Source organism: Myxocyprinus asiaticus, chromosome 40 (genome assembly GCF_019703515.2).
Source record: "Myxocyprinus asiaticus isolate MX2 ecotype Aquarium Trade chromosome 40, UBuf_Myxa_2, whole genome shotgun sequence".
Classification (NCBI taxonomy): domain Eukaryota; kingdom Metazoa; phylum Chordata; class Actinopteri; order Cypriniformes; family Catostomidae; genus Myxocyprinus; species Myxocyprinus asiaticus.
The window spans coordinates 36888801-36913360 of NC_059383.1; the positions used below are offsets into that span (position 1 = coordinate 36888801).

Consider the following 24560-nt stretch of genomic DNA (forward strand, 5'->3'; position numbering starts at 1 on the left):
CTGGTTAGGCTAGTTATAAAGCCTTGTTGGAACACCAGCAGTGGTCTTTAATATTACAGCAACACCTCACCACACAAACTACACAAACGCTCTTTTCTAAATCACAGGAAAGACTTTCCACAACCTGCCGGGCTTCCCATCAGTCCAGATAAATAAAAGTGTTCGCGTGCATGTGTACAAGTGCTCCAAGACCGGTCTGCAGGGTTTTGTAAGCAGCCCAATAGTACAAGCAGGCGTAACAGTCATGAATATAACAGAACAGATCTCCAGTCCAAACAGAGGGAGATGAGCAGAGCAGTACTAGTGATCAGACAGCGGTTTATCTGATGGTAAGTGTGGCCGTGTTGTTTTGTACCTTCAACCCTGGAGGACCGGGTCGACCTGGCTTCCCGTGTGGTCCGGGGGGCCCCTACAGGAAATGACAAAAACACAAGACAAATGAAATTAACATTTAAACACAAGCACACACACACTATAAGGGTCAGAAATGTACTCTACACAAGTACGTAAAGGCGAAAGCTTGGCCCATGCATTGTGCAAACCTGTTGAACATGTGCATATTTGTGTAACTGTGGCAGTAACATGTCAGTACTAGGCTTGGCATCGATGCCTTTTTCACGCAAAAATAATCAGAACATTTTCCCAATGATTATCGATCTATATCAACATTTTTGCAGATATAAATAGGGCTACTCGGTGCACAATAGTCTCTTCATACATATTTATACATATTCATACATACATATTGCATAAACTAACCTGCAAACTCATCATCATTCTTGAAGTACAAAAACCTTCTTAAATTTTGTGTGTATGGTGACTAGATTTACAACTTTGGACTGCTACTTATGCGTCAATGTCGACGAGTCCTTCAGTATTAAGTACAGTAAATGTTACATCACCCCCTTGTGGTCTCCCAAAGCTATTATGCCACACTACATTAAACGGAAGGCCAACTGACAGTGAATTGGAAAGTACACAAATTAGGCTTCTAATGTAAATGTTGACTAATGTTAATATATTGATGCCTCGAAAACGAATCAAGAAAAAAACATGCTGATCAATAATAAATGCATCAATATGATATGACATTCCTAGTCAATACTCAAGGGGGTGATAGAGTTACCAACAAATATATGTGCCATTAAACCGGATTTGTTATTCAGGTAGATATCTAAAAATGTCGACAGTGTAACAAATTTTCATGAACTTATCCGCTGCTCTGCCATGACAGTAGTTCAGTAGTAGAAAGAGCAAACTGAACTCTGTACTCTGTACTCTGGATGTCAACACTGAGCTCCATTTCCTTTTGAGCTTTCCAGTGACCTAGACCTTGTCCTGTTAGCAGCAATTTTAAAACACCTTCCTACCTGAGGTCCGAGGTCACAGCGAGAGTCAAGGCCATTGGAGGAGTTGCAATTTTTAATATGGAGGATGAAAGAAGTCCTGCCTTTCAAATCAAAAAGCCAGTCACCTTTTTTATCCTGATTTGAGCTAAGGGGTTGTTTCCGAGATCAAGTAGCCTACCGGTAGTCTTTCCTATGTTAACGTACAGTATGTCCTGTTGATACAGAAAGTTTTGGTGGGACATATCAAAGGGCTCGTCCCTTTTTTTCTATTTCAATTCAATGGAAGTGAATGACTCACTTTAAAGCTTAGAAAAGAACCCAAAAGTGTCATAAAACTAGTCCGAACAACTTTTGCATGATATATCAAGTCTTCTGAAGCCTTTATATTGCTTTGTATGATGAACAGACCAAAATGTAAGTTGTTATTCAAGGAATATTCCGGGTTCGATAACATTTGAAATTCGAATTTCGATTAAGGTCAATCGACAGTAGTCATGGCTTAATGTTGCTTATTACAAAAATTAATTTCAACTTGTTCCTACTTTTAAAAAAAAGCTAAAATCTGGGTTACAGTGAGACACTTACAATGGAAGTGAATGAGGCCAATCCGTAAATGTTAAAATACTCACTGTTTCAAAAGTATAGCCACAAGACGTAAACATTATACGTGTTAACATAATTTTAGTGTGATAAAATCACATCCTAACCTTTTCTGTGTAAAGATATAGCCAATTTTGCAACTTCGATGCCATGACGATGTAACGCTGTAAACTCTGTTATCCCACAAAAACGACGATTTAAACAACTTTACAGCTCAAATACACAAGTTTTAACTGAAGAGTGCTTGCATATAAGAATAAGCTTCACATTTCTGCCTTTAAAACCCCCAAATATTGGCCCCATTCACTTCCATAGTAAGTGCCTCACTGAAACCACGATGGACAAGTAGAAAATATTTTCGTGGTAATCAAGTTTATGGCACAAATACTGTCGAATGAGCTTAACTTGTGTTGAACCCGAAATATTCCTTTCACTCTCAATCAAATCAAATCAAACCATTGATCAGTTCATCATTCATGTATACAGAACCAAATCAAATATGGCGACACATCAATAACATTAAACCTCAGTGGTTTTTCCGCAACTGGTGACCAAATGTCATGACATAAGAACCAATGAGGTTTCATGTTATTGACGTGTCGCCATATTTAATTTGGGCAAATCACTTGAGTTTTTCAGTGATTTGATTTGATTAGAGAGTGAATAATGACTTAAATTCCAGTCTGTTTATCATACATAGTAATCGAATGCCATCAGAAGACTTGGAATATAACGCACGAGTAGCATGCACTACTTTTATGAGACTTTTGGGTGCTTTTTTTAAGCTTTAAAGTGAGTCATTTTCCACTGCCATTGTATGAAAATAAAAAAAAATAAAAAAGGACGAGACCTACAATATGTCCCATCAAAACAGCGATCACAACATTCTTTAAAGTAATATTCCAGATTCAATACAAGTTCACCTCGATCGTTAGCATTTGTGGCATAATGCTCATTACCACAAACAATTATTTTGACTCCTCCCTCATGGAAGTGAATGGGGTCAATTTTTGGGGGGTTTGAAGGCAGAATGTGAAGCTAATAATTTTATAAAAGCACTTATATTAATTATTTTATTAAAACGTGTATTATTTGAGCAGTAAAGTTTAAATCATAATTTTTACGGTCGTTTTAGTTTTTTAAGGTTTACGGCATTAAATCGTCATGGCAACGAAGTTGTTAAATTGGATAAAACTTTACACATAAATGGTTACTAAGCTTATTGTAACACACATTTTGTTTATGTCTTATGGCTATACTTTTGAAACAGTGAGAATTTTAAAATGTACAGAATGGCCCCATTCACTTCTATTGTAAGTGCCTCACTGGAACCCAGATTTTGCTTTATTAAAAGAAAGAAGGAAGGAGTCCAAATACATTTTTGTTGTAGTCAACATTATGCCACAAATGCTGTCGATTGAGTTTAACTTGTATTGAACCTGGAATATTCCTTTAAAATATTTCCTTCAGTGTTCTGGAGAGGAAAGAAAGTCTTAAGGGAAAGAATCCTGAATAATGACAGAATTTTCATTTTTGGGTGAACTATCCCTTTAAAAGGTGAAGGAAGCAAAGATTGAGAAGATTGCGAGGTGGGCCCAAATAGTGTAGGTTGACTTTACTGAAAGTCCTCTTTGTTTTACTAACAAGCGCACACACATACGCACACACACACACACACACACACAAATAACTGCACATACGCATTAAACATGAAAAGGGTGCCGGCCGAACAAGGACTTGCAGTCAGACTTTAGAACACATGCCCTTAAATACTAACACACACTCATTCACAGCAGCACACACAGTAAACAGAGACTTCACTGCGCTCCTTTGACGCATGAACACTACATGTTGACTTCAGATGCTAAAACAACCCCTCACACCCCTGTGACCCTGTCAACAAAGGTCAAAGTTCAAGCAAAGTCTACGGATGGACTATGTGTATGGCTATGTTTGGAATGGTATACTAGCTTGCTGCTACATACTGAATACTGCACAGTGCACACTGTATACTGCCTACTGTCTGAAGTAGTATGCAACATTATATCCTCACCATGTTACATTTTAAAGGTGTACAGTAATCAACCAATTATTATTATTTATTTATTTTACATTTTATGTAAAATGCCTTAACCTTTGACAATTCTATCAAATACACTGCAAGAAAAAAAAATCTTCTTAGAGAATATGTTTTAAACATTCTTAAAACAAGGAAAGAAAAAAAAAAACATTTGAAAAGCAAAACGTTGTAAGATATTTAATTTTGCGGTCACACTTTAAACTACTATATATTAACATTAAATGAATTACCTTCAATACAATGCATTTACTGTGTAACTACATGTTGTTCTGCAAAATTCTCACAAGATTTACATTTGCTGCTACTGAGGTTGAGGTACAGGTAGGGATAGGGTTAGGGGTAAGAGTTAGGGTTTAGGGTAAAGGTTGGGTTAGGGTTAGGTTTAGGGTTAGGGGTAAGGTTAACAGTGTAACTACATATGTAATTAAATGCAGGTACTTTGAATGTAAGTACAGTGCATCAATGTGTATGTACATAATAAATACAATGTATCAAATGCTTAAAGGAATATTCCAGGTTCAATACAAGTTAAGCTCAGTCAACAGCATTCGTGGCATAATGTTGATTACCACAAAAATTTATTTAAAATCGTCCCCCTTTTCTTTAAAAAAAGCACAAACTGGGTTGCAGTGAGACGCTTACAATGGAAGTGAATGGGGGCCAATTTTTGGAGGTTTTAAATGCAGAAATGTGAAGCTTATAATTTTATAAAAGCACTTAAAACTCATGTATTATTTGAGCTGTAAAGTTGTTTAAACTGCTATTTTTTTTACAGTCATTTTAAGGTTTTAGGGTTTGTTGACATTGCATCGTCATGGCAATGAAGTTATAATATTGGATTATAACTTTGCACAGAAAAGGTTTTAAAGTGATTTTATCACACTAAAATCATGTTAACATGCATATTGTTTATGTCTTGTGGCTATACTTTTGAAACTGGTTATTTTAACGTTCAACAATTGGCCCCCATTCACTTCCATTGTAACTGCCTCACTGTTACACAGATTTTTGCTTTTTTTTTAAAGAAAAGGAGGGGCAATTAAAAATGTGCCAATGGATTAAGAAATCAAGTTTATTCTTGTTATAACCATAAATATTACTAAAATTTGTTTGGATTTTTCTGAAAACAAAATGTATTATCATTTTGCTTCTCAAGTAAATTTATCTTGTTTTAAGAATGTTTCGATATTTTTACTGAAAAACAAGACAAATATATTCTTTAAGAGTGAACAACACAAATTAATAACAGAGAAAGAGAATTTAACAAAAAGACACAGACAGACAGATCGATTAATCTGAGGGGTGGTTTGTGTATTGTTCTGAGGTCAGTTTGACCTGCTGACCAGACAAAATACACACACACACACACACACACACACACACACACACACTAAAGAATCCCATAAAGCACAAATACACTGGAGTGAACCGTGTGCGAGAAATTTTATAAGGCACTGTGTTTTAAAACACTTCCTGTTTATCTCTGGAGGTCAAAGGTCGAGGGCTCTTTCATTGTAACGCTCACTCACCCGAGGTCCTCTCTTCCCTGGCTGCCCTGGTTTCCCTGGAGGTCCCGGAATTCCCTACGAAACACAAGAAGAGCATGCTTATCAAAATTCACTTGCTGCAAGTCTCTGTTTTGATACTAAACACAGTCAAATAAGAAACAGGAAGTCATTTGAGGGAAGTTCCTTTTTCTGATAATGAGCTATTGACTTACAGAAGACCTGAATCCAATGGAGTATGTGTACGTGTGTGTGTATAAAGGGGTAGGGGGACGCGGTCCTTTTTATACCAGTGTAAAAGTGTGTCATTTAATTTAATCTACTGAACAACAATGGCCAATTGGTCCAAAACATTGTTTAACTGACTGATAAAAACAACAGCCTTATGAGCCATTTCAGAGCAAATACACATTGAGGTATACAGTAGGGTCCAAAAGTCTGAATCCACCAATGAAAATGGATCTATCTTGCATTCTTTTCTAATTTAAAGGGACAGCCCAAAATGAAAATTCTGTCATCGTTTACTCACCCTCACGTGTTCCAAACCGCATGACTTTGTTTCTTCCGTGAAACACAAAAGGGGATGTTAGGCAGAATGTTAGCCTCAGTCACTATTCATTTTTTTATTGCATCTTTTTCACTACAATGAAAGTGAATGGTGACTGAGGCCGTCCTTTAATCAAACATCTCCTTTTGTGTTCCACAAAAGAAAGTCACATGGGTTTGGAACAACATGAGGGTGAGTACTTGATGACAGATTTTCATTCCAACAATTTTGTTTCCATTACAAATTATATTAACAATTTGAACGTGTCAATTTGAGTTTGAAAATTAACAATTTGAGAGAAAGTGAAAAGTAAAACATTTGAAAAGCCTATTTGCTTTTCCCTCTTTGTTTTAATGACAGCATGCACTTGAGCTGGCATGAACAAAAGCTGTTGATCATGTTATCCAGCATGATTTGAGAATGTTCCAAAGAGCATCTTGTGAGCTGCAGTGGAAGAAAGAAATCTGACCTTTTTGGCATAAAGTGGCCACGTGGTCAGAAATGTGCTTATTTGACAAGTGACTTCGAAATAGTGGAGAATCTTAAATATTTCTTCTTCATTTTACGTCAAGACCTTTGTTTGTTTTAAAGGAATATTCCAGGTTCAGCAAGCTCAAACGACAGCATTTGTGGCATAATGTTGATTATCACAAAAATGTATTTCGGCTCATCCCTCTTTTTCTTTAAAAAAGCAAAAATCGAGCAATGAGGCACTTACAATGGAAGTGAATGGGGCCAATTTTTGGGAGGTTTAAAAGCAGAAATGTGAAGCTCATAATTTTATAAAAAGCTCTTACGTGAATCCTTCTGTTAAAACTCATGTATTATTTGAGCTGTAAAGTTGTTTAAATGGTCATTTTTACAGTCATTTTAGGGTTTTGGGGTTTATTGACTTTACATCGTCATGCCACCGAAATTGTAAAATTGGCTGTAACTTTACACAGAAAAGTTAGTAAGTGATTTTATCACACTAAAATCATGTTAACACATATATTGTTTATGTCTTGTGGCTAAACTTTTGAAACAGTGAGTATTTTTCAAAAATTGGCCCCCCATTCACTTCTATTGTATGTGCCTTATTTTTTTTTTTAAGAAAAGGAGGGACGAGTCAAAATAAATGTTTATGGTAATCAACATTATGCTACAAATGCTGTCGATTGAGCTTAACTTGTATTGAACCCGGAATATTCCTTTAAAATTCTAAAATCCTAAAACGTTTTCCCATTTATTTCCATGTTTAAATGAAACACACACACACACACACACTTGGACCCACTGCATACTGAATATCGTCCAATAGCTAAACAAATATTGATATTTCTTCAAAATAAAAAATTACCAATATCGTCCAGCCCAAACAGATGATCAGAGGGTCTCTCCCCCCATTGCAGTGCCACGTGGAACAGGATGAAAGACTTCCATTGAGTTTAGCTCTCACAGTGGAAGAGTGTGTGAGTGCGTGTGTGTTTATGTTAAGAATCTCAGAGGTCTACAGAGCTATGCCACTGTTGACTGAGGAGGGGGGTTTCTCATCCACACACACACACACACACACACACACACACACATCTACTGCTATGTACATGGTGACACACATCGTCAAAGTCTTGAATGAACATTGAGATAATCCAACCCTCATGTTTTTTCAAACTCATATGACCTTTTCTCAGTTTTTCTTCTTTTCTAGACTCAGTCACCATTCACTTTCATTATATGAAAAACAAAATACTATTAAAAAGTGAATAGTGACTGAGGCGGTCATTCTACTTAACAACTCTTTTTGTGTACCACTGAGGAAACAAGTCATACGGGTTTACATGAAGCTGAATACATTTGGGTGAACTATCCCTTTAACACCTCCATCTTGATTTATTTGATAGGACCACCAAAAGTTACGATATTTTTACTCAAAACTGGATTGCTAACTGGACATCACTCACTAATTACATCAAAAATGTTGCAAACTACTGTATAAAACCAAAAAGTAGGCAGGTTGAATAATGTGTGTACTGCACAGTATTTAGTATTTAGTACGCAGTATGTATGCAATGTAGTATTCCATTTTGAACATTGACTACATGTTGCAAACAGTGTTTTGGTGCAGGTTATTGTATGGTTTATGAGTCAACAGCTCATTATCTTTGTGTAAATGGTGTACTGCAGGTTAGGGATATACATAATTGTAGACTGAAAGTGTGACTGCACATGCAATTGATGATAAACGCTGGGTGTGTTCGCAGTACCTGCAGTATTTGTCTTATAGTGGATGATAGGGTCTTTTGTGTAATTACCCTAGCGTTACCCTGGGGTCATTGTTCAAGTTGTATTTTGTCTTTACTCAGTCAAGTTTAGTCAGCCTGTTATTTTGGAAAATACCCTCTAGGGGGTCTGAGTATATGGACGGTCTCACTATGATGTTATCGCAGACTTCTCTGAACATTCTTGTTAATTACACTGTTGCCAAGACGTTTGCTCTACAATATTAGAAAATCACTTGAATTTTCCATGATTCTCCAGCAACTGTGACTACATTTGCTGTATAGGATGCTACAGAACTCAGAGTCCCACGGTTTAAATATGGCTGACTCACATTTAATGCAGAAATTGTAATAACTCACTTACCCTTATTTGTTTTTGGGCTCATAGGTCAGGTGGTTTCTTTTGAAAGTTAGCCTCTTAAACAAGGTGGTTTACAGGTTTTCCAATTCATATGATTGAAATTCCAGGCCTAGTTTTCCATGGATGAAACGGGATTCCCTGCTTGTAAACATCTGTGTTTGAGTGTCGGCGTGACGGACAAAATGTTCACAACTTTCCCTGGCCTTTAACCCCATTTTAAAAGCACAAAGCTCACTTAAAGGAATAGTTCACCCAAAACTGAGAGTTCTCTCATCGTTTACTCATCCTCATGCCATCCCAGATATGTATGACTTTCTTTCTTCTGCAGAACACAAATATCTCAGCTCTTTAGGTCCATACAATGCAAGTGAATGGTGAACAGAACTCTAAAAAAGCATATAAAAGCAACATAAAAGTAACCATTGGTTAAATCCATATCTTCAGAAGTTATATGATAGGTGTGGGTGAGAAACAGATCAATATTTAAGTCCTTTTTTACTATCAATCTCCACCTTTGACCAGCTCCGACCAGTAGGTGGCTGAATGTGAAAGTCACTTCCACACTAGAATGTGGTAGTGAAAGTGAAAGAGTAGATTTTCAGTTAAAACAACTTAAATATTAATCTGTTTCTCACCCATACCTATCATATCACTTCTGAAGATATGGATTTAACCAATGGAGATGTATGGATTACTTGTACAATGCCTTTGTGTCCCTTTTAGACCTTCAAAGTTCTAGTCACCATTCACCCACTGAGCTGAGATATTCTTCTAAAATTCTTACATTTGTGTTCTGCAGAAGAAAAAAGTTATACACATCTGGGATGGCATGAGGGTGAGTAAATGATGAGACAATTTTCATTTTTGGGTGAACTGTTCCTTTAAAGGTCCACTACAGAGTTCTGCCCTCTCTATTGAAATCTGTGGTTAAAACATAAAATTGCAAGTTATTTGCAGAGGCACAAGGAACATCTAGGGGGTATTGCCCACCCCCAGCCCCCTATTAGACCCGGCCATGACATGCTCCATTGTAGCTGGACCTTATTTTTCTTTGTTTTATGGACTTGACATAATCATGCAAGGACGAATGATGGGAGCCTTAAATTTCCTGCCAAACCGAACCTGACAGCTCTGAATGTAAATCTTTATTATAGGCTTACCGTGGTGATTCTGGGTAAGACACACATATTTTTAGGCACTGGCTTATTAATAGCATTTTGTTTATTTCTAACAAAACATTCTATGAGACATCTTCCACAGTGTACCCTTACTGTGTTAATTTTTTTTTATCCACAAACTCAACAATGACATACATTATGCTGCACTTCAAAGCTTTATCGAGCACAAGATAGTGCCCTGACAACACACACATGCATTTTCACAGATACAAACACACAGGGACCACAATGACTGACGTAGACAAGGCGTCTTTCTTACCATTAGCCCAGGATCTCCTTTTTGTCCCGGCGGTCCAACCAGTAGCGAAACCCACGTTGGGTCCACCTCCAAGCTCTGGAAGTCGTCCAAAGCCGGGGGAGTCACAGATTGGGTGGTGGACTTTGGAGTACGAGGTGTGACATAATGCGGTGGTGTTTTTGGTTTGTTAGGATTGTTTTTTGGGGTTGGCAGATGTGTTTTGGGTTTGCTTGAGGCAGCGGTGGTGGGTAGAGTGGATTTGGGGGTTGGCAAGTTTATTTTGGGTTTGCTTGGGGCAGTGGTGGTCAGTAGAGTGGATTTTGGGGTTGTAAGGCTTTTTTCAGGGATGTTTGGGGTTGGCAAGTTTATTTTGGGTTTGCTTGGGGCAGCAGTGGTGAATAGAGTTGATTTGGGGGTTGGCAGGCTTTTTTGCTGTGTTTTGGTGGTCAGCAAAGTGGATTTTGGGTTTGGTAGAGAGTGATTTTGGGTGTTGGTTTTGGGCGGGAGTGGCTTTTTGTTTGGTGCTGTAGAGGGTCTTTTGGAGGCGCTTGGTTCTGGGTCAGATTGTGGTTTTTTAATGTCATTTTGTTTCTTGTAAGGACTGACAGATGGAGCACCAGTTAAAATCTTTTTTGTAGGGTTGATTTTGGTGGGCTTTGGCGCAAGAGTGGGCTTCTTTGCTGTCGGCTTTGCGGCAGTCGATTTTGCAACTGAGGATTTGGAAGGCTTCGGTGGCGTAGGTTTGGGTCCACTTGTTTTCGAACTCCCGAGTTTGGATGAAGTTGGTCTAGCAATCATGGGCTTTGGTCCAGAAGACTTTGTTGTAGTAGGTTTTAGAGAAAGTTTTCCTGGAGTGGGTTTGGATGCACTCAATTTTGTCGGGGTAAGCCAGACTGCTGCCGTCTTTCGTGCAGTCGGCTTGGGACTTTTGAGTGTCCTGAGTGTAGGATTTGGGGTGACTGAATGTAAATATATAGTAGATAATGGAGTTTCAAATCCTGTTTGTATCAGGGGAAGGGGTGGAGGTGTGGTAGAAGAAAGCTTAGGGACAGCATCACTCACTTTAACAGCAGAAGAACCTCCTGCGGAATTTATGGACATCCAAAGGAAACTAGTAGGAGTGATAGAGAAAGTGTGATTCGGTGGTAATGTCTGGGCCAATAGTGGTGGGGCGTGTCTGGATGGGAGGGGTAAGAGAGCAGGGGGCGGACCCGGCCTGTAGGTGTCATTCTCTCTGCACTGCCTGCGAATGGCGCTACAGTAATTCTGCTGCGCCTGTGCCGAGGGCACAACGTCAAACTGGCAGACCGCCCCCTCGAAAGCTACTGCACCTGGAAGCAAAAAACTGATACCACCCAAGCGGAACGTTCCGTTAGGATTTAAAGGTTCGGGAAGAACAGGGAGTTTCTTTGTAACTCCAGCATCAATCTCCACGCAGGGAGAGTGCAAAGTCACTGATTGTCCATTCAGAACAAATGCTAGATGATGCCAGTGTCCATCATGGAGGTCGTAAGGGAAGATGGCGGTATTCCCAGGCCCAGCGTGAAACGTTAGTTTACCTGGCGAAATTTCCAGTCCGAGCTGAATCTGATTCCCAGAGTGGACGGAAAAGAGAAATGCTGAGTTCAGGCGGTGAGATCGGACACTCAAGACGATAGTGCAATTCCAGAAGAGTTCTGATGGAAACACGGTGTGTGTCGCCGTGGTAACTCGTGCCTGTGTTGTAAGGATGACTCCAGAGCGGATGGAGATGACACCAGCGGGAACGGCGCGAGAACCCAGTTCAGCACGCAGAGCCAACTGCTGCAACACGTCCACATCTACAACACAAAGACATCTTAATACACACAAATCTATTCATACAGTGGGGTTTAAAAGTCTGAAATTATTCCATATTTTGTGCTTCAATGGAAGCAAGGAAATTTGACAGAGGAAAGGAAATCTGTCACAAATTTGCTTCATTTGATTAGTGATCAAGTCAAAATTCAGAATCTTATACAGAATGTTCCTTTGTTTTAAATATAAAAACAATCCTAAAATTTCTATTTATTTCAAGGTTTGGATTAGATTTTGAATCCCAGATTTTCAATATGGTCTCAGACTAGGACGTCTGGGTAGCTCATCGAGAATTGACGCTGACTACCACCCCTGGAGTCACGATTTTGAATCCAGGGCATGCTGGGTGACTCCAGCCAGGTCTCCTAAGCAACCAAATTGGCCTGGTTGCTAGGGTGGGTAGAGTCACGTTGGGTTAACCTCCTTGTGGTTGCTCTCGGTGGGGCGTGTGGTGAGTTGTGAGTGGATGCCGTGGAGAATAGCGTGAAGCCTCCACACGCGCTATGTCTCCGCGGTAACGTGCCCAACAAGCCATGTGATAAGATGTGCGGATTGACAGTCTCAGAAGCGGAGGCAACTGAGATTTATTCTCCGCCACCCGGATTGAGGCGAGTCACTACGCCACCACGAGGACTTAGAGCGCATTGGGAATTGGGCATTCCAAATTGGGGAGAAAAGCGGAGAAATATAAATATCTATATTATAAGATGGTTAATATGATATTGTTACTCTTACCACAATGTGCAAAACAATATCTAGGCCTATTATTTAAACTGTAAAGTATTTATACATCTTAAAAATACATAATACATAATAAAAAAACACTGTACAATGGCTGCATATTTATTTTACTGTATTACAGTAAATAAAAAGATTGTTATGGTAATGAGAATTATCATTGAAAATAATGGGAACAGTAAAAGTAAAATGTGTTATGTAATGAGAAATGGTGGAGGTAAAAAGTTTCCTGAAAATAATGTCACAATGCAAAAACACTTAATGACCTGAAACGCAGGCTTCATTTTCTTTATGCAAAATATAATTTAATATTTTTATTTTCTCACTTTTTCTGTATTGATTTGTGGTTAAATATGACCAGGGCATTTTCTTGACAGGTTTCGTGAGAATCAACCCTCATTCATTCATTTTGAAAAGATTATCTTTATCTATTTTCTTTACTGTTGAATTCCATGGTTGCAATACTGTAGTTCTTGCAGTTTCCAAAAGAGCTCCAGAACATCTCATTACATCATTTCAATGTGTTAATTCTGTTTTATCCCATGTGTGTTAAATTCCATCGGGGACAACATGCTTTGAGATGGAAAGCAACTACGCAAGTGCACATCTGTATGTACTAGTGTGTCTGATTCCAAAACACTTTAGCACTAAAAATTGGCTTTTAACAAGGAAAGTTAGTTAATGCACTACAATGAATGTGTGTGTGTGTGTGTGTGTGTGTGTGTGTGTGTGTGTGTGTGTGTGTGTGTGTGTGTTTTTGGACTTGTGTCAGTGATGGCTTAACAATGCCAGAACAAAGCCAAAAGTATGAGTGAAGCACCATAAATCACTTCATTCACACCAAACATAACAGAACAAAGTCCGAATGCTGCATTTGATTGCATCAATAAGTCTGTGTGTGTATTTCATAACAGCTTCAACATAATAAAACAGCAGTCAGTCAAACCAGATACATACAGTACAACATATAAAGAACCAGCGGCTCTAGAGAGTAACAGTTATGTGTAAGGGGTGTGTTTATCATAACTTTTGTGTGTGATTGTCAAGAAATGGGCCTGAATCAGCAGTCAATTAGGAACATGATGTCATTGCATCTATAAACCATGCACACACACACACATACACACACACACACACATGTTGGTGCGGCTATCATTATGAGGATTCTTCATAGACATAATGATTTTTATACTGTACGAACTATAGATTCTATCCCCTAACCCAAACCCTACCCCTAAACCTAACCCTCACAAAAAGCTTTCTGCATTTTTACATTTTCAATAAAACATCGTTTAGTATGTTTTTTAAGCGATTTGAATTATGGGGACACTTATGTCCTCATAAACCACATTTATAGCCTAATACCCTTGTAATTACCAGTTTGTAACCTAAAAAAATTTCCTCGTAAACCACTTAAACCTGCCCACACACACACATACACACACACACACACATACACACACACACACATATACACACACACATATACACACACACATACATAAACACACACACACACACATACATAAACACACATACACAAACACGCACACACACACACACACATACACACACACACACACACACACACACACATACACACACACACACACATACACAGAGTCATTCATTCATTCATGTAAAAGGGCTTACAGACAGAGGACATGCTTTATTAAGGAAAAGTGCTTGGAGCTGAAAGATGGTTTGGCAGGAGAAAAGGTGAAAATATGGATAAGGGAACTCATGCGTGTGTGTAAGAGATAGAAGGGGGTTCTGAAGAGAATTTGTGTTTTATGAATCAGAGTATAAAGTTTAATGTTGTAAAACTTTCCAATCTTAGTAGAAAACATGTAAGAACATGAAACTTTATTATCACACAATAATTCAGTGGCCTTAAGACATTTTTTTCACACTTTTTCAGTGTCCCAAATTTAAAGTATTTGGACACTTTAAACGGATTGTCCACCCGAAAGTGAATATTCTGTCATAATTTTTAAACCCTTATGTTGTTCCAAACCACTGTGACTTTCTCTCTCCCACTGAACACAGAAGGAGATATTAGAATATTAGCCTCAGTCACCATTTGCTTTCATTGCATCTTCTTCCATTTTTGTGAAATGTTTTTCTTGAAAAGTGTATTTTGTACTATCTTTCTTCAAAATAAAAGCCACTCGGTTTGATATTTTGCTATGCAATGAGATTCTTACATTTTGTAGTGTGGGTTAAGTGTCTAAATACAACCCAAATTTAAAAAAAGTTGGGACAGAATGGAAATTTTGTTTTTATGAGCATTTTCCATACTGTCCCAACTTTTTTGCAATTGGGGTTGAACTTATTTGGGGCCAATGTATTTCCTTTTAAAAAGACTATTTTCATACATGCAAACAAACACATGTTCATATAAGTGGTTCTTTTCATATCTTACCTTCAAAGAGTACTTGGGTGAATCCAAAAGAAGTTAAATAAAGTAGAGTACACAGAAGAAGAGCTCTCCTAGAGACCGGAAGAGAATGAGAGAGAGAGAGAGAGAGAGAGTTACTCATTTGAATTTCCTTTATTTTGTGGGAAACAATGTGAAATGTTGAATCAGACCTTTACATAACAGAAGCCACCTGACAAAACATCATTACAATGAAGGTCCACATTTCAGGCTTCTTGCACTGGCCCCGTCCCAAACAAATGGAAAATTTAACTGGCAAAAGCATCTTTCCGGAGCAAGTGGACTGAACCATCAAACCAATGGATGATGCAAAGCGACTAAATGTATTTCCATGTTTACAATGAATGAAAACACTCTGCTTGTTTTATTTATTTTTTTATTTTATTTGGAAAGTGTTCAGCATAAGCCTACAGGTGGATATTTAAAGACACATACACTTTTTTCCACTGTAGATTCAAAAGAGCCAGCTCAAAAGAGTAATTCATTCGGGAATTGCACTACACTTGTCACGCCGTATGTTTCGCTCTAAATATTCAAAAGAACCGACTCATAAGAGTCATTAGTTCGGGAATCGGACTTAACTGGTCATGCTGTTTTTTCGTGCTGTGGATTCAAAAGAATCAGCTCATAAGAGTCATTTGTTCAGGAACCAGACTACACTGTCACGCTGTTCTGTATGTTTCGCACTGTAGATTAAAAAAGAATCGGCTCATAAGAGTCATTCGTTTGGAAGTCTACTACACTGGTCACACGGTATGTTTCGACACTGTAGATTCAAAAGAATGGGCTCATAAAATTAATTCATTTGGGAATCGGACAACACTGGTTGTGCTTTTCTGCAGTAGATTAAAAAAAATCAGCTTATGAGAGTCATTTGTTTGGGAATCATATACCGGTCACGCTGTGTGTTTCGTGCTGTGGATTCAAAAGAACCGGTTCATAAGAGTCATTCATTCGGGAATTGCACTACACTTGTCACGCTGTATGTTTTGTGCTGTAGATTCAAAAGAACCGGCTCATAAGAGTCATAAGTTAAGGAATCGGACTTCACTGGTCGTGCTGTTTTTTTGTGCTGTGGATTCAAATGAATCTGTTCATAAGAGTAATTCGTTCGAAAATCAACTACACTGGTCGCATTCAAAAGAAACAGTTCATTACAGTCTTTCGTTTGAGAATTGCACTACACTGGTCATGACTCGAGCTGTAGATTCGGTAGCGGGGCAGCACTGACACTAATTAGCGCTCCAGGAAACACTGTCAGAATATTTTTGTACAGTGTTCCGTCCGCATCGTCATACAATTCACGTTTGAGAACATTAACAATCATATGATGCTGTTATATTTTCTCGGTTCCCATCCCTACACTTGAGTTACCCCAAGTATGAGCAATAGTAGTTAATAGTGATGCTTACCTAAGCAAACACAACAACAGCGAAAAATTTGTTACACTCCTTGCTGACCTCTGAGCTCTAACCTCTGATTTCACAAGCATATAAAATAGGAAGTGATCTGCAGGGAAAAGATTCAGTTATGATTGACAGGTTAGCATGAGTGCTCCAAACCCCCGCTGTGTATACGGACATGTTTTTGTGTGTCTTCGTCTGACAGCTGTTTGAATCATTACCTGGTGACCACACACACACACATCCATCTACCATGTACACACACACACACACACACACACATGCTCCTAGACTCCCTCAGGATTCCCATACCTGAGTCAGGAAGTGAAGTGTCTCGCCGCAGAGTGCCTCAGCCAATCAGAATGCCAGAAACACAGGCCAGACTGACCTTGCAGTTACTAAGCCACCACAAACAGATGAGTGAGAAACAGTGTGTGTATATCTATGTCTCAGCTGAATGTGCTCTTTCTATTTTGTGTGTGTGTGTCTGTGTGTTGCAGAAATATGACTCATGTATGAGTCAAGGCAAGCATCTCTCGAGTGCCATAAACAAGTGTGTAAATATGTGTTACAACATGAATCGTAACTAATATCACGCTGTGATATTTTAAAGAATAATTATAGACAAAACAAGCAGATTATGTACAGACGTAACTATACTTTCAGGACAAATCTTCCCTTTGGACATATAAAAATGCAAAAAGTTTCCTCTAACCCTAATGCATACCTTGAGTCTTAAGTGACACGGGACCTCATTCCACCCCCTGTATCAAATCCATTTTTTGGAGTTGTGCCCACACCTCTTTAGCATTCCTCACCCCAATACACACACTATTTTGGTTTAATTATTACTTGGTTTAATTAACAGCTGACAATGCTATCTGATGAAGAAACAACATGGTAGTAAACTATAGCAAGTTTAACACATGAACAGTATGATTTGGCCATTGTCATTTGGGTGTACTTCAGAAATTATGTAAATTGTGCATCAAGAGCCTAAAGTGTCTGAAATAATACATATGTCTAGCTTATGTGTTAAGTGTAGCTCAATATAGGGCTTTTCACAATGTTCGACTCGCCACCAAACACACAAACGTGTAAACTCACACACTATGTACATGGACGACTAAAAGACCCATCCTTCCACACAACAACCTCTCTCTCTCTCTCTCTCTCTCTCTCTCTTTCTTCAGTACTAGAGCAGTGGAAAATTCCTTCCGTTCGGCACACACTGATGACATTGATGAGGAAGAACATAACCCCTTCTCTTCAACCCGAACACACTGTAACACTCTCCCGCTTTTAGTAGACTTGCTCTATTTGTTTATATCTGAAAATATGGGTTCATGTAAACAAGAGACCATCTTTAAGTTACTATAAAAGCATATATGTAAGAAACATCCATACAACTCACAGAGATTCATAAATCATTATATTTCTGCCCTGTTCGGAATTAGAGTATTGTAGGGCGCACCCTGGCGGACAGTAGAGGCAGTGCAGGGTATCCAGGTATACTGCCGAATTTTGACTCCCTAGTATCTTTATGTTTAGGGATAGGTGTAGGGACTCTATACGGTTAGGGTTAGAGGTGTGTGTATCACTGCGCAACACTAATAAAGGGCCAGTTGTTTTCCCTTTAATATTTTGTAATGTAGTAAGATTTCTATAAAAGCAATAATCTATATTAAATATGCTATTTTTCACAATAACAGCTTTTATTCAAAGACTACTCTCAAAAAAATATTTTAGCCTATTTTTAAGATTTACGAATTTCAATTTCATAACAAAATTCCATCAAATTAAATTGTATAATAATCAAACTTCAATTACATTTTAATTATATTTATTATTATTATTATTATTTATTATTATTATTATATTTATTTTTTATAATATTTTAATTAATTACATTTAAAAAAGTTTTAAATCAAATAATAAAAATATTTTGTTTTTTAGCTACATTTAAAAAAAAAAGATTATTCAGTTCAATTTGATGGGATTTTGTTATGAAATTAAAATGTGTAAATCTTAAAAATTGGCTAAAACAATTTTTGTGTATTTAAGTGATCCTCTATTAAAAAAACTCAATATAAGAGTTTAAGTTATATGCTATGATATATGATTCCCCTAATTTCGTTTCATTCATTCATTCATATTTTTAAGATCATTTATTTTTTCCATGACTCTCTGTCTAGTGTAGGCTATTTGGGTAGCTAACCTCGTGTTTACAGTCTTTACAGCATAAATAGACACTGAACAAAGACACAAAGTCCCCTTTAAACTCTTCACTTAACTGTATTGACTCACTGAGATGTCAAACTGGAATATTATCAACTTGATGCAATTTTCCATTATGCGGGACAGCTATTCCCGTTTTCTAAGACCTGAACAAGTTCAACCATTCATTCATTCATTCATTCATTCATTCCTGACGCGTCCACTCTCACCACTCGCATCACAGCGGCGCGGCTGCGGGTGTAAGGAGCGGAAGCCGTGTTTATAGTGCGGTTTGCACTGTGATGCTGCTCAGTGGCGAACACACACTTACACACACACTGAGTCTCTTTTGAACGGACGCGTCCCAGAAATCCTTATTTTCACATGAGTTCCTTATTAATACACAGCAGTCCTGAACCTGAAGCGCGTTTCCAGCATGACCGTTCACACAGAACGCGTTTTGCGCTCACAGAGAGAAGTGGCGCAACTACTTTATTTAACAAAATATAACTGTTTTTAACTAACAACGGCGTCTTATAAACGCGGCGCTCATGGCGCTGAACGCAGCATTCAAGAAGTCCGTCTGACGCATGTGTAGAAGAATTAAAAATAGCTCAGATGGAATGCAAGAACGCAATCATGCGAACGGCCCCTTTGTAATGTTGGAAATAAACAACAACAACAACAACCTGAACATATATATGTATGTTCAATATATGTATACAATACATAGCCTACACGAGGTCCACAAAAACCTCCCTGCAGCGTTCTGGGAATGTTAGTCTAAGGTTATACAAGAAAAAGAAACTTACAATAACCATTAGAGAACGTTCTGTTTAAGTTCTTTTAAGGTTGTTACACAAAAACATCCCTGCAACGTTCTGGGAACGTTAGTTTAACGTTAGTTTATGGCTTTCAAAAAGAACCTAAATAGAACGTTCCTACAATGTTAGAAACTGGTTCCCAAAAAAGAACCAAACGGGAACCGTTTGCTCCCGTTAGGGGAACGTTCTGTGTTTGCTGGGGAGCCGTTCACACAGAACGCGTACTTGCCATCAAAACCAGGCAGATGAAGCGCAATGGAATGGAACAACACAGGGGGGTCTTCAAACTATTTTCCCCACAAAGTTGAGCAACTTTTAACTAAACGCAAAACTCATTGGTGTAATGCGCATAAAACTCCAACAACAACAAAAAACAACAACAATTAAAAGTGAGCGCAGATGGAAAGGCAAAACGTATCCTGCCTGAACGGCCCCTACTAGAGTTTGAAATAAACCTACAATACACACTCACAAGGAGCCGTTCACACAGAACGCGTTCTTGCGATTAAAAACAGAAATACAGAGCTTCTCATCGTTTTGCACAAAATGTAACTACTTTTATCTTCACGCGACATCTAAAAACGTCACTGACGTGACACACCGGCCAAAGACGCATGCGAAAATAGACCAACAATGAAAAAATGTAAGGGGAGAAAATGTATTCTTGTGCAAAGTTGCGAAAGGTATTTGAGATTGACGCAACGGCCAAGGACGCATGTGAAGCGCAGACGGGAAGGCAAGAACGCGTCTTGCGTGAACGGCCCCTTAACTAAAAATAAACTCAAAGACCTGTTCCACGAGCAAACCATATATACAACGCCTGCATACATCGCAGAACGCAAAATGTTTATATTAAACTGACCTGGAATTTCTTGGCACTCTCCAAAGCCCTACGTTGGCTGTGCGTAATGATGACAGAGAGGGTAAAGAGCTGGCTCGAGCACATTTCTCCTGGTAGTACACCTGGACCCCCTCTGTTACAGATCTGTTTCTGTTCAGTTCTGAACGCTGGCCAAGCAACACAGGTACAGTCGCCCATTCAGCCGGCACCAACACACACAAACCAATGCGCCCTGTGCGCAAATATCCAACAAGCGCTCTTTGTCTCCGCTATACCGGGGATTTGTGTTGCCCGTTCAGACCCATTATAGGTACCAGCTATAACGTAAAACTGCAACTTACTTTGCCACGAGACGAGAGGTTCTGCGGTCTCTCCTTCGGGTCGCTAAATTCATTTGTATTCATTTGTCCCGGCAGTCAAAATCCTGATCCGTTAATCTCTGCGTGACTGCGTCGCTGCCCGAGAGCGCGAGCTGTCGTCTCATGCATCGGATAAACCGTGTTGCGGAATGAGTGCGATCTCCCACCGGTTCGCTGCGCGACACCACCATAAATCCGACGGGAATAATCCGCGGGCGAGTCTCTCCGGTCCTGCCCGGGTGCTGTAGGCATTTATGTCGGGTTGGCAAAAGCTACTGGGGCTACTGGATGTTTGGTGCTTGGGGGGCTTGAGGAGTCAGGAGTGGAAGTTTCATCCTTTTTGCTTTTTTAAATAGTTTGGAGAGCAGCTGTGCCGAGCGCTACGGGTGTCGGGTTTCATAGCGGAGCTCAGCGCAGCCAGCAGCCCGTACAAAACGCCCCTTATGTGGGAGGGCACACACCGGCCCTGGGGCACCTCAGCACCCAGCCAAGGTTACCAATGGGCTTTTCACACTTTAGTTAAATTGTTAAACCCAGGGTCATTTTTAATCCTGGTTCATCTGATCCATGTTTCACTCTGGGTTAGTTGTTCCTGTTATCAGGTTTGAAGGTTTTTCACTAGAGGTTTCTGAGAAGTTCTTATATGTCTAATGGAAATATTTGCAAGGTTACAAAACATTGATTGGACAACTAGTCGCAACTTCCTTCTGTGGAAATGTTGCCACGTAAATCTGCTAACAGATAACACTTTTCATCCCTCCATGACATTGTTCGTCATTTTAAAGTCAACATGAAATTAAAACTGACCCACTGAAAACAAATGATGTCTTGGATTTATTCAAATATGTATATACATGTGTAGCATTTTTGCATCACACTTTTTAAGTAAATTCAATTTATGATCATTTTATGTCTGCACAACTAGAAAACCTTTGTTAGATATAAACAAATGTATATTTTTTACTTAAAAATGTCACATGAATAAGATTTAGCAAGTTGTTTCAAATTAACATGTATGTCACTGTTTCTACTTAATTTACTTGGCTGTAAAGAAAATAATTACTAATAAACTTCATACCCCAAAGAAGTGCACATACTGTAAAGCTGCATTTCAGCTATGCATTTTCACATGCACAAGGGAAAATTACAGGGCTGGAACAGAATCCAACTTGACCATTAATGAAACACTAATCACCCTAATGGTGACTTCACACAAAACATCTATTTACAGTAAAACAACATCAATAATACCTAGCTAAAAGAGCTAAAATCTCTAATAATTCTTAATATCAGCTTATTAAATGCCCACATAAGTTCCTTTTGACCAAACAAACATGCTTAAACTATTCAAGCTCAAGGGCTGATACGCATTTCCCACAACCTCAGTTCTGTTCTTGATTGAGTTTGTGGTACTTGAACTCTTAATTTTATGGATTTGTAAGCTAAACAAGTTCAAGGAACTCAAGATGATTAATTCACTTTATGTACTGTAACTCTCTAAGTTCAACTTATAATTGATATTTTGTGTTGTACACATTAATGAAAATTAAGAAAGCTATAAATGTTATAAATATGTACATTTCTGAGTAGAAGCTTTTTATTATACGTTATAGTTGTTGAGCCAACAAATAGTTTTTTGTTTTTTCAGTATAGTAACTTGAACAAACTTAACACACCATTTAAAAAATGTTGTGCTCATTGTGATGAAAAAATAAATAAATAGATAAAACGAGACAAGACGCGACACAACAGCTAAGGTGTGTGTATACCTATACCAACAATTACAATTATCACAGACGGAACACAAGAACGTGTGTGTGAATGGTTTATTTAAACTATAGTGAGGGGCTGTTCGCACAGGTTATGTTCTTGTGTTCCATCTGCGTTATTTGTAATTGTTTGTGAATGTATACACACACCTTAGCCGTCGAATCAAGTCGCATCAATTGTTTTCAAACAAAAAAAGGGAAACGGAACGCAATGGAATGGAACATCACAAGGGGTCTTCAGACTATTTGTGCCCTCCTTAATATAATGCAGCATTTAAAAACGCAATGCTCATTAGCATGATGCAATGGCCAAAGATGCTTGTGAAAACAGGCCAACAGTAAAACATGTGCGCAAATGGCAACCGGTCCTGCTCCAACCACTCTGAACGGGATTTGAACTGGCGTCTCCGACATGGGAGGCGGATGTGCTAATGAGGAGGCTAAAGGCTACAGCCTCTAGTGTAAGTCGCTAGTGCGCCTCTTGAGGCCAGGGGAGTGAGGTTTACACATACCACACAGCCAACATGTACCAGCTGGCTATCGTTACACTCACCCCCCTAAACCTCACTCCCATCTGGGTCACGGCACCACTATAACTGGTCCAGCTCGACCTGCTCTGAACGTGATTCGAACCAGCGTCTCCGGCATGGGAGGCGGGTGCTCTAACGAGGAGGCTAAAGGTTAGTTTAAAACAAACCCAAAGATCTGTACTATGACATACTGTGCATGTATACAATAGCCGTTCACACACGACATGTTCTTGTGATCAAAAGCAGCACATGGGGGGTCTTGAGACTATTTTTGCCCAATGTTTAACTACTTTTAACTTAACGCAATATCTAAAACTCATATCATTCTTTGATCACCAAGCACTCTTATTTTTCAGTCCCTCCCCTCCACCTACCAGTCATATAGGGACTACTTATCATAATCCAATCAATTCCCTATGGATAAAATCAAGTCCAGTTCTAAAAAAATTTAATATCCTGTTTCTCTCAAAAAAACATCTTGGGCTGACCTCAGCTGTTTCTGTCAGACTCAAATTAAACACAGCGTGTAAACATCAACTGTACTATGCCCATTAATATTTAATAAGGCAAGCATTGAGACAGTTTATGATTGGTTGTCTGTTTCTACACAACATCAACGTCACAACGTCTCGCATGAAAAATGACTTTAATTTTGCGTAGTTTCTCACCAAAATCAATCGTATGCCTTCAGAACTGTTGGAGTATGACACACAAATCGCATGGACTACACTATTATTATACTTTTGGGTCCTTTTTTAAGCTTTAAAGTAAGTCCCTATCAACTGTCATAGTACTGTAAAGACAGACTGGAAAACTCAATAAATGTTTTCCTTTTGTGCTCCACTTAAGTATGTCATACAGGTTTGGAATGACATGAGGGTGAGTAAATTAACACAGAAGCCTTTAAGTTTCTCTATGGCTTCTTCAAAGGAGAAACTGTTCAGAAAATGTACAGCATAAAGCATTTCCCCTAATTATGTGCACTTTGGACGCTTAACCACCACTTAACCTGACAATTTGCCATGGATGTTTAGCGGTGTGAATTTCGAGTATAACTTGCTGTAAAGATACAGATTCAGATCTAAATATGGGCTACATGCCCACATTCAGCCCAGCACATGTCCCACCCTGTAAACTGGAGAGTATTTAAATATACATTTCTTATTGAGGGTACCACACACACACACACACACACACACACACACAGTTGGCCATCAGCAAGAGTGTGCTTTTCCCTCCATCAATCACTGAAGATTCTTTCATTTTCACGTCAGCATCAGTTTACCGTTGATGGTGGATGTCACTAATGGATCATGCAAACACAGAAAAACAAGCAGAGGTGAGGCCCCACACCTGGATAGGACAGGGTTTAAACAAGGGCCATATGTAGATTTAGATACAGTTACAGAAGCTCACACACAGTTTAGTAATGCAGAGACTTGAAATAAGTGCAGCAAGACCAGCAGGGACGACTTGAGGGTGAGTAA

General features: G+C 38.8%; 1 protein-coding gene across 1 annotated transcript in view; it reads right to left on the reverse strand.

The window, feature by feature from the left end:
* LOC127431169 (collagen alpha-1(XXVII) chain A-like) overlaps positions 1-21077 on the reverse strand; it is an 85371-nt gene extending 64294 nt beyond the window's left edge. The window contains exons 1-5 of the mRNA XM_051681470.1: positions 20757-21077; positions 15116-15183; positions 10138-11936; positions 5559-5612; positions 356-409 (exon numbers count right to left, since the gene is read on the reverse strand). Of these exons, the coding sequence (XP_051537430.1) occupies positions 356-409; positions 5559-5612; positions 10138-11936; positions 15116-15183; positions 20757-20809 (2028 nt within the window). The 5' untranslated portion in view covers positions 20810-21077. The remainder of the gene's footprint in view (positions 1-355; positions 410-5558; positions 5613-10137; positions 11937-15115; positions 15184-20756) is intronic.
* Positions 21078-24560: the final 3483 nt, after the last annotated feature.